The sequence below is a fragment of the Mustela nigripes genome, chromosome 1 (assembly GCF_022355385.1).
Source record: "Mustela nigripes isolate SB6536 chromosome 1, MUSNIG.SB6536, whole genome shotgun sequence".
Taxonomy (NCBI): Eukaryota; Metazoa; Chordata; class Mammalia; order Carnivora; family Mustelidae; genus Mustela; species Mustela nigripes.
In genome coordinates this window covers 13,727,604-13,743,340 of record NC_081557.1, presented here as the reverse complement: position 1 = coordinate 13,743,340, position 15,737 = coordinate 13,727,604, and the positions used below count along the sequence as shown (strand labels likewise).

The 15,737-nt window shown below is 34.9% G+C and overlaps 2 protein-coding genes across 2 annotated transcripts; both read left to right on the top strand.

Annotated features, from left to right (window-relative positions):
• The first annotated feature begins 214 nt into the window (after window positions 1-214).
• Window positions 215-1,156, top strand: LOC132021268 (olfactory receptor 8K3-like). The gene has a single exon (XM_059405410.1). It carries the CDS (start codon window positions 215-217, stop codon window positions 1,154-1,156), a length of 942 nt encoding a protein of 313 aa, XP_059261393.1.
• A 13,390-nt stretch (window positions 1,157-14,546) lies between these two features.
• Window positions 14,547-15,488, top strand: LOC132021264 (olfactory receptor 8K3-like). Its single transcript, XM_059405397.1, has one exon. It carries the CDS (start codon window positions 14,547-14,549, stop codon window positions 15,486-15,488), a length of 942 nt encoding a protein of 313 aa, XP_059261380.1.
• Window positions 15,489-15,737: the final 249 nt, after the last annotated feature.

Sequence of the window (15,737 nt, the reverse complement as noted above, 5' to 3'; positions counted from 1 at the left end):
ACTGCCTGTCTATTTCCATTTCTCTTTCTTTCTCCACATAAGACAGTAGTCTTTGTGGGGGATGGGTTTGTTTTCCAATATCCTAAATTGGAAAGTTTGGATGTATATTATTTATTCTAATTTGCCATACTAAAACATCCCCCAGGAGTTAATGCATGAAATCTATTGACTATGATAATGTCTTTATCCAGAATAGATGTTCCAATAAACCTGGATGGAAAAACACAATTGGACAGTGCTGAATGAATTTATTCTCATGGGAATCACACACCGTCCTGACCTGCAGGCTCCATTATTTGGGCTGTTCCTCATCATCTATTTGGTCTCAGTGGTGGGCAACCTGGGCATGATCATCCTCACCAAGGTGGACTCCAGACTCCAAACACCCATGTACTTCTTCCTCAAACACCTGGCTTTTACTGATCTTGGTTATTCGACAGCTGTGGGTCCCAAAATGTTAGTAAATTTTGTTGTGGATCACAATACAATCTCTTACTGTTTTTGTGCTGTACAACTAGCTTTCTTTCTTGTATTCATCATTAGTGAGCTGTTCATTCTGTCGGCAATGTCCTATGACCGCTATGTGGCCATCTGTAACCCTCTGCTCTACCCTGTCATCATGTCCCAAAGGGTATGTTACATACTGGTGGCAGTCCCCTACCTCTACAGCACATTTGTGTCTCTTCTAGTCACCATCAAGATTTTTAGTTCATTCTTCTGTGGCTACAATGTCATCAGTCATTTCTACTGTGACAGTCTCCCTTTGTTATCTTTGCTCTGCTCAAATACACATGAAATTGAATTGATTATTCTGATCTTAGCAGGCTTTAATTTGATTTTCTCCCTTCTGATAGTTCTTGTGTCTTACCTGCTGATCCTGGTAGCTATCATCAGGATGAACTCAGCTGAAGGTAGGCACAAGGCATTTTCCACCTGTGGGTCCCATCTGACAGTGGCCACAGTGTTCTATGGGACTTTGATATTTATGTATGTGCAACCTGAGTCCAGTCATTCCTTTGACACTGATAAAGTGGCATCAATATTTTACACTCTCATTATCCCCATGCTGAATCCTTTGATCTATAGCTTAAGGAACAAGGATGTAAAATATGCAAGACAAGCAATGTGGAAAAAACTCTGCAATTTTTTTTCTTAAATTTTATATATGATACAGTCTCCTTAAATTAGTTTATGGGCTTCAAAATTTGTTCTGTATGTCTCTATCAGTGATAATAAATACAAATGAGTTCAACAAACATGAAGAGGTTCTAAGTGCCAGTCACAATTCTATGTGCTACAAATATATTAGTAAACAGAACAGAAAAACTTTCTTTTCTTGAGGGGAAGAGATAAATTATAACTATAATAATTAGGTACAATTTATAGTACAGTTGAATTGGTCAAGACATCATAGACCATAAGAGCAGGTAAGAGAGTGGGCATGCCATGGGGGATGAGGAAGAATGGAAGGCAGTAAAAGGGAGACCAGATGATTCTGGTGTTATTCTCAATTAATAGACTAAATCTCCCAGTGTCTGTGTGAGTGACTGTGCATAGGCATGTGTGTTTGTGTAAGTTCATTCTCTTTTAGCCTTTACACTCGTCTTTTTAAAAAAAACATATGTATGTATTTATTCATTTATTTGAGAGAGAGAGATAGAGGGAATGTGCTCACGAATGGGGAGGGGAGTAAGGGAGAGGGAGAAGAGGAAGCAGACTCCCTGCTGAGCAGGGAGACCCATGGGGGACTTGATCCCAGAACCAAGGGATCATGACCTGAGCTGAAGGCAGACACTTAATGGCTGAGCCACCCAGCCACCTGTCTTTATACTCTTTTTATGGCATGTGTTGAAATCACACTTATTGTGGTTTCAAGGAGATTCAGTGTAGCACGATGATTGGAAGTCCTCAGTCACGTGAACTTGCTGAAAAGCTCCAAAACCATGTGGGGGATCTCAGGGTCCTGCTCTCCTCATCAGTGCATTTGCTTAGGAGCCCTAGAAAATCTATTAACTCAACATAATTAGCAACTCAGTTACTCACAATATCAGTGTGACATGTCATTTGTCTTAATCAGCCCATTTCTTTATACCAGTGGATATACAAATTAAGATAAATTTTCTTAGGGCACCTGGGTGGCTCAGAGGGTGAAAGCCTCTGCCTTTGGCTCAGGTCATGATCTCAGGGTCCTGGGATCGAGCCTCGCATGGGGCTCTCTGCTCAGCGAGAACCCTGCTTCCCCCCTCTCTGTCTTGGCCTGCCTCTCTGTCTGCTTGTGATCTCTCTGTCAAATAAATAAATAAAATCTTTAAAAACCTAAATTTTCATGATTAGAGTTAGCAGTACTCCATTACATACTTTAAAGTAAAGACAGTAAATCTTAAATGTCCTCACCACAAAAAAAAAAAAAAAGATGCCACTTATGTGACATGATGGAGACATTAGTTAATGCTAAATTGTAATCATATTATAGCACATAAGTGTATCAAATCAACACATCATATACCTTACAGTTGCTATATGTCATTTATACCTCAATAAAGTTGGAGAAAAAAAAGATAAATTTCTTGAGGTATCCCATAGAAGCTTCCAATTTTCGATGTTTGATTTTACGTTGTATTGGGATCTTGATTTCTATTTATTTTTGTCTAATGGGATTGTTACACGTTCTTCTCTGTGAAAAATAAGAATACGTATTTAAAATTAGCTTTCATAAGAGGTCTACTCTCTGTTAAATTAAGTTTTGTTGCTTTTTTCAGGGGATGATTTTCCTCAAAATTGGTTCATATAAATATGTAAAATATTTTTATTAGGGTTTTACTGCATTGATTTGATAATTCCTCATTAGGAAGCAAAAGGAGATAATCCAATAATTCGATCTATACTATACTTCTAGTGAAAATTTAGTAAGATATGAAACAATTTCCACTAGTATATGTTATATCTTCTGGAAAATGTCCTCCTAACCCTTCTAAATTCTTACTTTATTGCTTATTTTTAGCACATTTTGTCATCATTTACATCTCAGAGATACTAGGGTTTCATCTGTCCTCCATTATGGAATACAATTTTCTGTGCAATCAGTAAAATTTGAATAAAAATTATTCATTAGAATGAAAACACACTATATGTATATTTTTATGTGAAGAAAACTCTTACTAACTCATTTATATAATTTTTTCATTATTGAGAGAAATATATACTGAGTATGAACTTTGCGAGTATCAATGTAAGAAAATATTTTGCTTTCTAGGAGCAAAAACAAGTTTTTGGTGGCTGCTAAGATATTTGAAAAGGTCTAAACTAATATTTTGGTTATATATTTCCCCAAATTATCTTCAGTGAATAACTATGACTTTTGTAATAAAAGAAAATAAAAGGCTCAAATATCTGGATTTGAAAACATAAAATAACTCAATAAAACCCACTAGCCCACTTCTAAAATAAATCTTGTTGTACCTTTCATCATCCCTCAAATGATAAACCAGAAAGAGAACAGAAGATATTGAGATTTACAAATTTTGATAATAGATTTTATTTTAAAAGTTAGTCTCTATTTCAATATTAAGTTATTTCAGAAAGTTTAATATTTTTCCATAAAATGGAAAAATTCAAAAAATAAAGAATTGGCACATAACTGAAATTTTTGTGTGAAATTATGAAGAATATTGGAATTTTATATATTATGCCATGATAATTCAGAAAGATTAACAAAATTTAAAATATAAAAAGTACAAAAAATTTAAATACACTAAGGGTGTCTATAAAAAAAAGTCCATGTTTTGCATTCCTGGGTGGTTCAGTAATTAAGTGTCTGCCTTTGGCTCAGGTCATGACCTCAGGGTCCTGGGATCTAGTCCCATGTCAGACTCCCTGCTCAATGGGAAGCCTACGTCTTCCTCTTCCACTGCCCCTTCTTGTGTTCCCTCTCTTGCTATCTGGCTCTCTGTCAAATAAATAAATAAAATCTTAAAAAAAAATCTATGTTTTAGTTTAGGAAACTAAGAAGGGTACATAGTACATTTTTATGCATATGGACACTAAGAAACACTGTATGAAAAAAATCCAAGATGAAATGAATCTCAATATGGAAATACATATGAAAAATAACTCTCACTAATCTAAAATCATGCCTGAGAGTCTTAATTGGGGAATTCTAAGTGCTTAGGGAAAATGAAGTAACCAATTATATATTTTCTTCTAGAAAATTGAAATGAAGCTCAATTTTCTTTAAGGAGCACTTTCCCCTGATATCAAAAGCAAAAGCATCCTAAGACAAGAAAAGAACAGAGGGTGTCAGTCAGGATCACTTACGCAATAATTGTAATAAGAGCTTTAGCAAAAGGAATCTAGCAGTATGTCAAGACAGTAAGGCACCATATTAGGCTAATTCCAGAAATGTACAGATGATTTAACATTTAAAAATAAAATCACCATATTAAAAAATTAGAAAGATTAAAAAATAAGGGGAGGGGGGACCTGGGTGGCTCAGTCATTTAAGCATCTGCCTTCTGTTCAGGTTATGATATCAGGGTCCTGGAATCAAGAACCCTGTCAGACTCCCCACTCAGCTTTTCCCTTTCCCTCTGCCCCTCCCCACTTTCATGTTCCTATGTGCTCTCTCTCTCAAATAAACAAATAAAATCTTAAAAAAAAAAAATAAAGAAAAGAAACAGAAAAAAATTTTTTCATTAAAAAATGCAATGAACTTTGAAAAAAAAATTCAAAACATTTAATAGTTTCAAAATCCAGTAAAAGTAAAAACTTTGACCATACTAGCATTAAATGAAATGTCAATATATATTAAAAACAAAAACTTTACTTAAAATGTAAATTTTTTTAAGAAAAAGAATATATTTGAACACCTTAAAAAAAAAAAGCGCAAAAACTTTGGCCATGCTAGTATTAAATGGGATTTCCTAAAACTGAAAAAGAGCATTGATGAAAACCTACAGTGGATATCATATACCATATTTAAAAAATGAAATGCATTACCATCAGATCAGGAACAAGGCAAGGAGGACTCTTCTTTCTGATTCTATTCCACATTGTGCTGAAGTTAGTATTCAATGCAATATGGCAAGGAAAAAAAATAATAGAAAATGTCCAGATTGAAAAGGAGATAATAAAACTGTGTTTACTGATAGACTGACAAGATGGTGAAGGCAGAAATCCATTGGAATCTTTAGAAAACAGTTACTGAATTGAAAAGTGAATTTAGTGTCATTTCAAAAAGGGGACCAGTACACAAAATAATGTTTAACTCTATAAATAACCAAGGAAAAATTAGAAATGGAATGTTTATTTATGTTTGAAAGAGAGAGGAGAGGGGAGAGAGAAAGAATCTCAAGCAGATCCAATGCTGATTCTGGAGCCCAGCACAAAGCTCACTATCACAATGCTGAGATCACAACCTGAGCCAAAATCAGAAGTCAGATGTTTAACCAACTAAACCACCCAGACACCCCTAGAAATGGAATTTTAAATATCTGCTACAAATGTATCAAAACTGTAAAACACTTAAATATGAGAAATGCATGTAGCGAACGTTAAGAAATTTTACTATAAGGGACGCCTGGGTGGCTCAGTTGGTTAAGCGGCTGCCTTCGGCTCAGGTCATGATCCCAGCATTCTGGGATCGAGTCCCACATCGGGCTCCTTGCTCCGCAGGAAGCCTGCTTCTCCCTCTTCCACTCTGCCTGTGTGCTCGCTCGCTCTCTCTCTGTCTCTGACAAATAAATAAAATCTTAAAAAAAAAAAGAAATTTTGCTATAAGACACTAAGAAAGATGTAAATAAGTGAGAAATATACCATATTTATTTCTGAAAGATTCAATATTGTTAAAATATCAAACATCCTCAAATGTACCTATAGATTCAATGCAACTCGAATAGAAATCCAAACAGGCATTATTTTTTGGTAGGAATTGGGAAGCTGAAACTAAAATACAGAGAGAAATGCAAATACCTAGAATAGCTGAATTAACTTGCAAAGAGAAATGCAGTTGGAATAAAAACACTGGAAAATACTAATGGATCTCAAGCTCTACTCCAAAGCTACAGCGTTAAAAGGGTGTGGCACTGGTATAAAAATCAAGAAACAGATCAATGAAACAAAATTGGTAGATCAGAAAGTAACCCACAGATGTATGAATAATACATTTTCTACAAGGCAAAAGAAAAAGGCCATTTGTTGAAAAAGGCTAGACCTTTCAACAAATGATGATGGGCTAATTAGATGCATATATATAAAATATTGAATGTCAAACTGTAACTCATATAAAGATTCACCAACAATGGATCATAGATGTAAATGTAATACCTAAAAATCTAAACATTTCAGGAGAAAGCATAGTAGAAAATATTCATGATCTCGGGTTCTGCAAAGATTTATTTAATACAATACCCAGAATAAAACCAATAAGACAAAATTTTTATACATTGCACAACACCAAAATGATATATCTCAAAAGATACCTTCAAAAGATATATATCTTCAAAAGATGTATTTATCTTTTGTATAAATATATATTTATATTTTTATATTTGATATATATATAAATATATGTATACATATCTTCAAAAATACTCTTAAGAAGGTTTAAAACCAATTTATGCTCTGGAAGACAACAGTTTCAAATAATGTATTTCATAAAGTGCTAATTCCACAATATACACAGAGTCTCAAAACTCTATAATAATGACAGATCTCTAGAATGGGCAAAGCATTTGGAAAGTACTTCACCAAACAACGCATAAAGATGGCAAATACGCACATAAAAAGTTGCTCAGTATCCTTGTCAATGAAACTTCAATTTAATGAAATTCAATAAATCTATTAGAACACCTAGACGTTGGTAAGAGTATGGAAGAACAGGAACTTTCATGAGATTTGTATCCAAATGTCCACAGCAACTGAAAGAATTCAGATTGTATCACTCCCAAATTTGCTGCTTTGGTATATAGATTACTTTGAGCCAAAGACACTGAAAACACTGGAAGTGCAAAAAAGGCACTCTGAATTCTCCTTTTCTCTCTGAAAGCAGGAAATGAAATTACCATCTTAAAGATGCCCTCCTTAATCTAGAAGGAAAAAAAAATAATAATTCTCATCACCAGAGACAGAAACCCAGAGGCCAAGAGAAACCTATACAAACAGAGTTTGTTAAAATAACTCTCGGGGTGCCCGGGTGGCTCAGTGGTTAAGCATCCAACTTCAGCTCAGGTCATGATACAGGGGCTCTGGGATGCTTCCAGCCCCACATTGAGCTCCCTGCTCAGTGGGGAGCCTGTTTCTCCCTCTCCTGCTCCCCCTGCTCCTGCACTCTCTCCTGCTCTTTCTCACTTCAAATAAATAAATAAAATCTTAAGGAAAGATTACTCTTATCTGCCTCCAGTCTCCCCAAAATGTAAGTTACTTTTCTATAATTGCAGGTCTTTGTTCAACCTCGTATATAAGCACTTAGGCTGAGCCAGTTCTTGGATCTTCTTTCTTCTTGTGATGACTCCCACATTCAAGTAAAAAATTACTAAATAAAATCTGTATGCATTGATCCTATTAATCTCTTGCATCAGTTTAAAACTCAGGGCTAGGAGGAAACGTTAAGGTGATAAAGGAGAATTTTCTTTTTCTTCCCCCTACAGTTTTAGTGACGTTTTATTTGTGATGGCTCCAAACCAGAAACAAACCAAATGTTCATCTATTTGCGAATGGACTGTAGGCTATCCAAGCAAGGGAATGCCTCTCGAAATAAAAAGTAATGAAGGATTAGATTGGCACATCCAAAAAGGGGGATAATCTCAAACTAATTCTGCCCAACAAAGGATGCCAAAACAAAAAGACTACATAATTTATGATGACATTATAATAAAAATAACCTACAAATTTGCAATCATCTATATTTATACAAAACAGATCAAATAGGAATTCTCAGAAAGTGCAAGAAAAGAACATAAAGTATATACAATGTGGAAAGAAAAAAATGATACCAACCCAATTAGGCCAATGACATGTTATCTAATAGAAAATTTCCACAAATCTGAAAAATGAAAGTCTAAAAGAAAACTATGAGTCCACCAAGGATCCATGATACATGAATAATGAATAAATATCATTCTATATATACATATAGAAATGAAATAAAAAATAAAACATTCACAGCCCCCCACATGCAATGAACTATGCAAGTAGAAACAAGCAAATCATGTACAGGAACTGTCTACAGAAAAGTACAAAATAGTGATTCAAGAAATCAAAAAAGATCTGAACAAATCAGTAGACATATTAAGATTATGGATTTAAAGACAACACATTAAAATATTAATTCTTTATAAACTGATCTGTAGGTTAAATGCAAACCCAGTAAGACTTTGCTAAAGGCAACTTTACACTGAAATTTGTGTGCAAGTTCAAGAAACTAGCAGAGATTAAACACATTTTAATGTGTAGCATAAGGAGGAAGAAAACTATCCACTCCATGTTGAGATTTACTATGTAGACATATAATGGAGACTACATGGCATTGGTGGAGATACAAACACATGAATCAACATCAAGTAGACAGAAATAGACCTTTCGAATTAGTTCAACTAATTTTTCCAAAAAATGGAAAGATAATTCAAGAAAAGGAGAATAACCTTTAAAATAAATGGTGTTATCACTTCTCAGCCTTTTGGCTAAGATCAAGCGTAAAAAAATGATGTTGTGGTGCCTGGGTATCTGTCTTGTGAGCAACCAATTCTTGATTTCAGCTCAGGTCATGATCTAAGGATCCTAAGATCAAGCCCCCTGATGTTCTCCGTGCTCTGCATGGAATCTGCTTCTGATTTTCTCTCTCTCCCTCAGCTCCTCCCCCTACTTGCACTTTCTAAATAAATAAATAAACAAGCAAACAAAATCTTCTAAAAATAATAGTGGTATTGTAATTGGGAGTACAGAAGTAAAAATATACAAACAAATAATGTTAGCTTAACTTTTATACAAAGATTGAATAACAACTTAAGTGTAAATTGGCAAACTATAATAAACTCAGATTAAAATATAGGGGAAAGCCTATATTCAACACCTTGGGTTAGTGAAGAGTTTAGTGACATGATATAAGGGGTGCCTGAGTGGCTTAGTAGGTTAAACGTCTGCCTTCAGCTCAGGTCACCATCCTGGGTTCTGGGATCCAGCCCCACGTCTGGCTCTCCTCTCAGTGTGGGTGGGTAGATCCTGCTTCTCCCTCTTACCCTGCTTGTGTTCTCTCTCTCTCTCTCTGTCTGTCAAATAAATGAATAAAATGTGAAAAAAAAGTGAAAGAGACATGACATAAAAAGCATAATCTATGAAAGTAAATACTGATAAACTGGACTTGATCCAAATTAAAACAACCTACCAATCACACTCCTGGTTATTTATCCTAAAGGAATGAAAAATTATATTCATGTGATCATCTTTAAGTGAATGTTTATAGATATTTTACTCATCATAGTTGAAAACTAGAAAGAACCCAAATGCCTTTCAGTGAGTAAATGGTTATAGAAATTCTGTCATCAATATCATGGAATACTACTCAGCAACAATGAAGGAACAAATGATTTATTTACACAAAACACAAGGGAATTTCAAGAGGATTCTATTGAATGAAAAAAAAAAGTCCAATCTCAAAAGATTACAAATGGTTTATTATTTATAAAACACTCTTTAAATGACAAAAATACAGTGATGGAAACAAGATTAGTAATCACCAGGAGTTAGGAACAGTGGCAGAGGCAGAAGCAGTGGGCGTTGCTAAAAAGGGGCAGCAGGATAGACTTTCTGGCAAGGAATAGATCCGTTTTGGAGGGGGGAAGGGTGCACAGAATGGAATCACTGAAATGGTGCAATATGCAGTAAAAGAAAAAATAAAAGAAAATAAAAGAGAAGTGGTGAACAGAGAGATGGAAACTCAGATGGAAATGAGAAGTAACAGTAACTACTTTCTGTCCCTGAAAGAAAAGTGGAAACAACTCGAGCAACAAATTCAGATAGTAGCAACTCATATTTTCACAGTGTATTATTTTACCTCCCTAAAAACTTTAAGATAATGTGACAGGACAGTATTTAAACTCTTCTACCCTGTGCCATTCAAGGACCACCATGGAAATGCAGATTCTTGATGGCATGTCCTACAGATAGGATATTTTGATTGAGTTCACTGTGGTATAAAAGGAAAGTTAACCAAGAGTAAAGAATTGGAAACAAAGAAGATAGGGAGAGGGGGTAATACAGGGAGAGAGTAAAGGGAGGAAGTCAGGAAGGAAAGCAAAAAGCAAGATCTGGAGGAAAAAAAAAAAAAAGACCAGTAAGTACAAATTTTCTCTCATAATTAAAAGGGCAACATTCAAACATTTCCTTATCCTTTGAAATACATTAGGGATAGTCAACAAATTGCTTGAAATCTCCTCAGGGAGAGTCTCAAAAGGTTAAAAAAAATCCATAAATTGTTCTCACTCTGCTGTGTAAGAAACACATGAGGGTGTCAAGACAGAGGCTTCACTGCAGGTAAAATGACAGGATATTTCATGGGCTATCTTATGTTACCAACATCAACAATGATCATGTGATATAAGCAAAGTTATGCTTTAATTCAATAGCAAAGCTCCAGCAAAAAGTTGGCATTTATAATTTCATTTTTGGGTTTTTGTTTTGTTTTGTTTTGCTTTACTTTGCTTTGCTTTCTACTACTCCCTAATGCTGAGCAGGAATCGGAGACCTGTCCTTTTCTATTCACACTATTTTTCTGAGTATTTTCAGGTGTATCCACAGTCTAAATATTCAGAAACATCTTTGAAGCAAAGTCATGCTATTGCTTGCAAACTATTTTTTATATAAATAATTTTATCTCCAACGCAGGCCAAAATTGAGAGCAAATGAAGCAGAACTAAAGAGATATCCATTTTTTTAAATCAGCAAAATTAAGAAGCTGACTGTATTCAGTCTTGCAGTTTGATATCTTTCCAAATTCTTAGTTATTTAGTTGCCCCAGGGTCTTTTTTGTGACCCTCTCAATATAATTTAAGATTTGATGATTATTTAAATAAAAATATAAGTATGATTCTTTCCAGATTCCTTAATGAGACAAAAGGGGATTTCCACCTCACACTGAGCTGTGAAAAGCATTATTTGGATATTAGCAGACTTTTAAGGACCCAGTTTATGGTGATGGTACAATGTTCAGCACATTCTTCAGTTTTAAGTAGGATCTGACAAGAAGCAGATACAATTATCTCAAAGAATGTAGCTTTAAAAAAAATTATCATCGGTCTTCAACAAAGGTGTTAAAATATGAAATAGCAATTTGGTTCTTAGAACTCTCAAGCTTAGAGGAAAGTAAAAATACATGTTTATCTTTCCTTAGCTTACAGGACAACTAGAACTTACCTAGTATGATTTTTCTCAACCTTTCATACTTGCAAAACAAAACAGACAAAAAACAAGGTTTATACCACTTCTTATCACAGTTGCTGAAAATAGTTTTCTAAAATTACTACCAACTAATACATGTTTCCATCTTTCTGATGTAAGAAAGTCACATGCATCAAGGTAGGGTAGGTGACAGGAGGTCACAACATTAGAAGCAATATTTTAAGCAAATTAAATGCAGATTTTATGAAATCATTGTACAGTTAATGTCATAAGATAATATGCTTCTATTTTCTTATAGGACAGAGACTGCTGTGGTTATATAAATCAACTACATTATAATGCCCCATTATTTCATAATGTAAGTTTTCATCATTATAACCAGTACCATTTCTATTTCTGCAAGATTGCATTTATTATTTATTTATTTATTTTTGAGGGAAAGAACATGAGTGGGGGAGGAGCAGGGAAAGAGGGACAGGCAGACTCCATGCTGAGCAGGGAGCCTGACTCTGGGCTTGATCCCAGAACCCTGAGTTCATGATGTCAGCCAAAACCAAGAGTCATATGTTTTAACTGACTGAGCCACTCAGGTTACCCTCTATTTCTTTTTTCTTTTTTTTTTTTTTTAAAGATTTTATTTATATATTTGATTGAGAGAGATCACAAGTACACGGAGAAGCAGGCGGAAAGAGAGAGAGAAGGAGGCAGGCTCCCTGCCGAGCAGAGAGCTGATGCGGGACTGGATCCCAGGAGCCTGAGATCATGACCTGAGCCGAAGGCAGAGGCTTAACCCACTGAGCCACCCAGGAGCCCCTATTTCTTTTTTCTTAAGAAAGGATCCTGCTTACAATATTTTAAACTTAATAATTCTCTTACCTTAATCTGCCACCCAGTTATTACTGGTATGTTCTTAATCTGTTTATCATTAGGAATAATCAAACACATTTTTATGTAATCATTATGTATATATGTGCTATGAAAATTCTTGCAGTCCTAAAGTATAGAGGAATTTAATGTAATATCAAGAAAATCCATGCAGATCTCATCTTTAGTCTATTTTATTTCACTTCTATGGTATTGTATAATGTGACTTTATTCAGTTTTTAAGTCTAGTATCTCTTTATCCCAAGGGAGTTTTTAAATGAATTTTTATCATGAAAACAATGCCAGTGACTGCTCATTCATCCTTTTTTTTAAAAAGAAGATTTTATTTGTTTCTTTTAGAGAGAGATTGAGAGAGCTAGCAGGAGCAGAGGAGGGGAGGGAATGAAGGGAGAGGGAATGAAGAACCAGGAAGGAGGCTAAGAGTAAGGAAGTGGGGGCTCAATCCCAGAACCCTGAGATCATGGCCTGAGCCCAAGGCAGACACGTAACCCACTGAGCCATCTAGGTGCTCCTCATTCTCCCAATTTTCCCAGGTTTCCTCATTTTCTCCTAGGTTCTTGCATGATGAAATGTATTTGATTTGTCACATGCAAGTTAGTACATGACAATTATAATGAAAATACTCCTAGAGGAAGATTAGTGTATTAAGAAATATTATATCAAGGGTGCCTGGGTGGCTCAGTTGGTTAGGTGACTGTCTTCAGCTCAGGTCATGATCCTGGAGTCTCAGGATTGAGTCTCCCCTCAGGCCTCATGTTTAGGAGGGGATCTGCTTCTCCCTCTGACCCTCTCCTCTCTCATGGTTTCTTCTCACTTTCTCTTTCTCAAATAAATAAATAAAATCTTAAAAAAAAAAAAGAAATGTTATATCAAAATAAAATATTAGTATTTTGTTAAAGTAGTTAAGAAAATTAAAAGATAAAAATTAAAAGAATAACAACTTGATAGTTGAATTTAGTTACAGAGAAAGGGTCAGGGCAGTGCCTGCATTATGTCGCATTCCGTATTACTTGACGTATTTCCTGTTCAACATCATAGCGCAGACAAAGAAGATACTTCACAGTGCAGAAGAACTTATAAACATGCACGTAAAGAAATCTGCTTTGAGCTAAGTTATGGTCACCATTTAAAAAACAAAAACAAAAAACTACTACGAAGGCACACTGGTTCATTTGATTTTCACTCCTCCCTCTCAATAGCCCTACGTAGGAAGTATTGTTTTGTATAGGAGAATAAAGAGGTTTAAACAAGTTAAATTATTGGCCCAAAGTGAACCTCATATATGCCATAAATAGAGGTATAACACAGACTATATCAATATAAATATATCTTATATTTATGCAAAAAAGACAATTCTCAACTACAATCTGTTATAGTTTTATTTATTCTCTTGTCCAATATCCGTCAAAGCTGTCAACTGTTTTCACGTGTCAGCCTGTATCACCTGTGAGTATAAAGGATTTTAAGGGAGTATGTGTTGAAGTAGTGGTCCTGTACAATTTTTTGAATACATAATACACATGTCAATATATAATAAATTATAACTGTATAATATAATTTATTATATATTAACATGTATTAAGTCATATTATTAAGTGCACTTATAAACACCAATGTATAATTACAATTATATCAATGACTAATAGAAAACTTTATTTTTTAATAGAAAACTTTAAAATATAGCACAGTATAGTTTATATGTTACACTCAAATTTTTAACATAGTTTTGATTTTTTAAATGTTTCATATGTACATATGTCTATATCTGTGTCTATATTTATATATCTATATGTGTCTGTATCTACTTATGTATCTTTTTCTCCTTCTCTTTCTCCCTCTCTATTATCTATCTATCAATACCATCTTGGTTTCTCAAACTTGCCACTATTCATATTTTGGGCAGGATATTGGGTCTTGTAGGATGTTTAGAAGTATAGTGTAATACATTATATTTTATTATGTAACAGAAATATAACTGACCTTTAACTGTCATTAGTCAGTAGAACCCCACCTTCTGGTTGTGACAACTTAAATGTCTTCTGATAAAATGTTGTCTGGTTAGGAAAATCATTTCAGTTGGCAACCACTATCTGTGTTTATGTATATTAGTGTTCTTCCAAGAAGGGTTTATTTTCAAATATCTGAATTTGGAAAGTTTGAATGCATTTTATTTGTACTAGTTTTGCATGCTAAAAATCACTCAAGTGATAATGCATGAAATCTATTGACCATGCTGATGTCTCTATCCAGAATAGGTTTCCTGATAAGCCTGCATGGAAACTCAAAATCTTACGGTGCTCAATGAGTTCATTCTCATGGGGATCACAGACAAACCCGAGCTGCAGGCTCCATTATTTGGGCTGTTCCTCATCATCTATTTGGTCTCAGTGGTGGGCAACCTGGGCATGATCATCCTCACCAAGGTGGACTCCAGGCTCCAAACACCCATGTACTTCTTCCTCAGACACCTGGCTTTCACTGATCTTGGCTATTCCACAACCGTGGGACCCAAAATGTTAGTAAATTTTGTTGTGGATCAAAATACAATTTCCTATTATTTTTGTGCTGTACAGCTAGCTTTCTTTCTTGTGTTCATTGTTAGTGAACTATTTATTCTAACAGCAATGTCCTATGACCGCTATGTCGCCATCTGTAACCCTCTGCTCTACCCTGTCATCATGTCCCAAAGGGTGTGTTACGTGCTGGTGGCCGTCCCCTACCTCTACAGCACATTTGTATCTCTCATAGTCACCATAAATATTTTTAGTTTATCCTTTTGTGGTTACAATATCATCAGTCATTTTTACTGTGATTGTGTCCCCTTGTTATCTTTGCTTTGCTCAAATACACAGGACACTGAAATAATTATTCTGGTCTTAGCTGGTTTTGATTTGATTTCATCCCTTCTGATAGTGCTTGTGTCTTACCTGCTGATCCTGGTAGCCATCATCAGGATGAACTCAGCTGAGGGTAGGCACAAGGCATTTTCCACCTGTGGGTCCCACCTGACAGTGGCCACAGTGTTCTATGGGACTTTGATATTTATGTATGTGCAACCCGAGTCCAGTCATTCCTCTGACACTGATAAAGTGGCTTCCGTATTTTATACCCTTGTTATCCCCATGCTGAATCCCTTGATCTATAGCCTGAGGAACAAGGATGTGAAATATGCAAGACAAAGGATGTGGAAAAAAATAACTAGTATTTTTTCCTAAAATTCACTGTCTAATATGATTCCTATAAACTAGGTTATGGACTTAAAATTTTGTTCTATGTGCCTCCAAAGAAAATAAATACAAATGAGTTCAACATATATTATCTATTTATAATCATTATTTCTTGTTTTACATACGCTAGAAACTTCAAACTGCTGTAAATTAATTTTTGAACAAAACAGTAAAAAATTTGCCTTCCTAAAAAAATATTGCCTTCCTTCAGAGAGAAAGGTGAAGTATATACATTAA

Bases quoted from the DNA above. Each gene is read 5' to 3' on its own strand.
- LOC132021268 (XM_059405410.1), top strand. From the start codon at position 215: ATGGAAAAACACAATTGGACAGTGCTGAATGAATTTATTCTCATGGGA.
- LOC132021264 (XM_059405397.1), top strand. From the start codon at position 14,547: ATGGAAACTCAAAATCTTACGGTGCTCAATGAGTTCATTCTCATGGGG.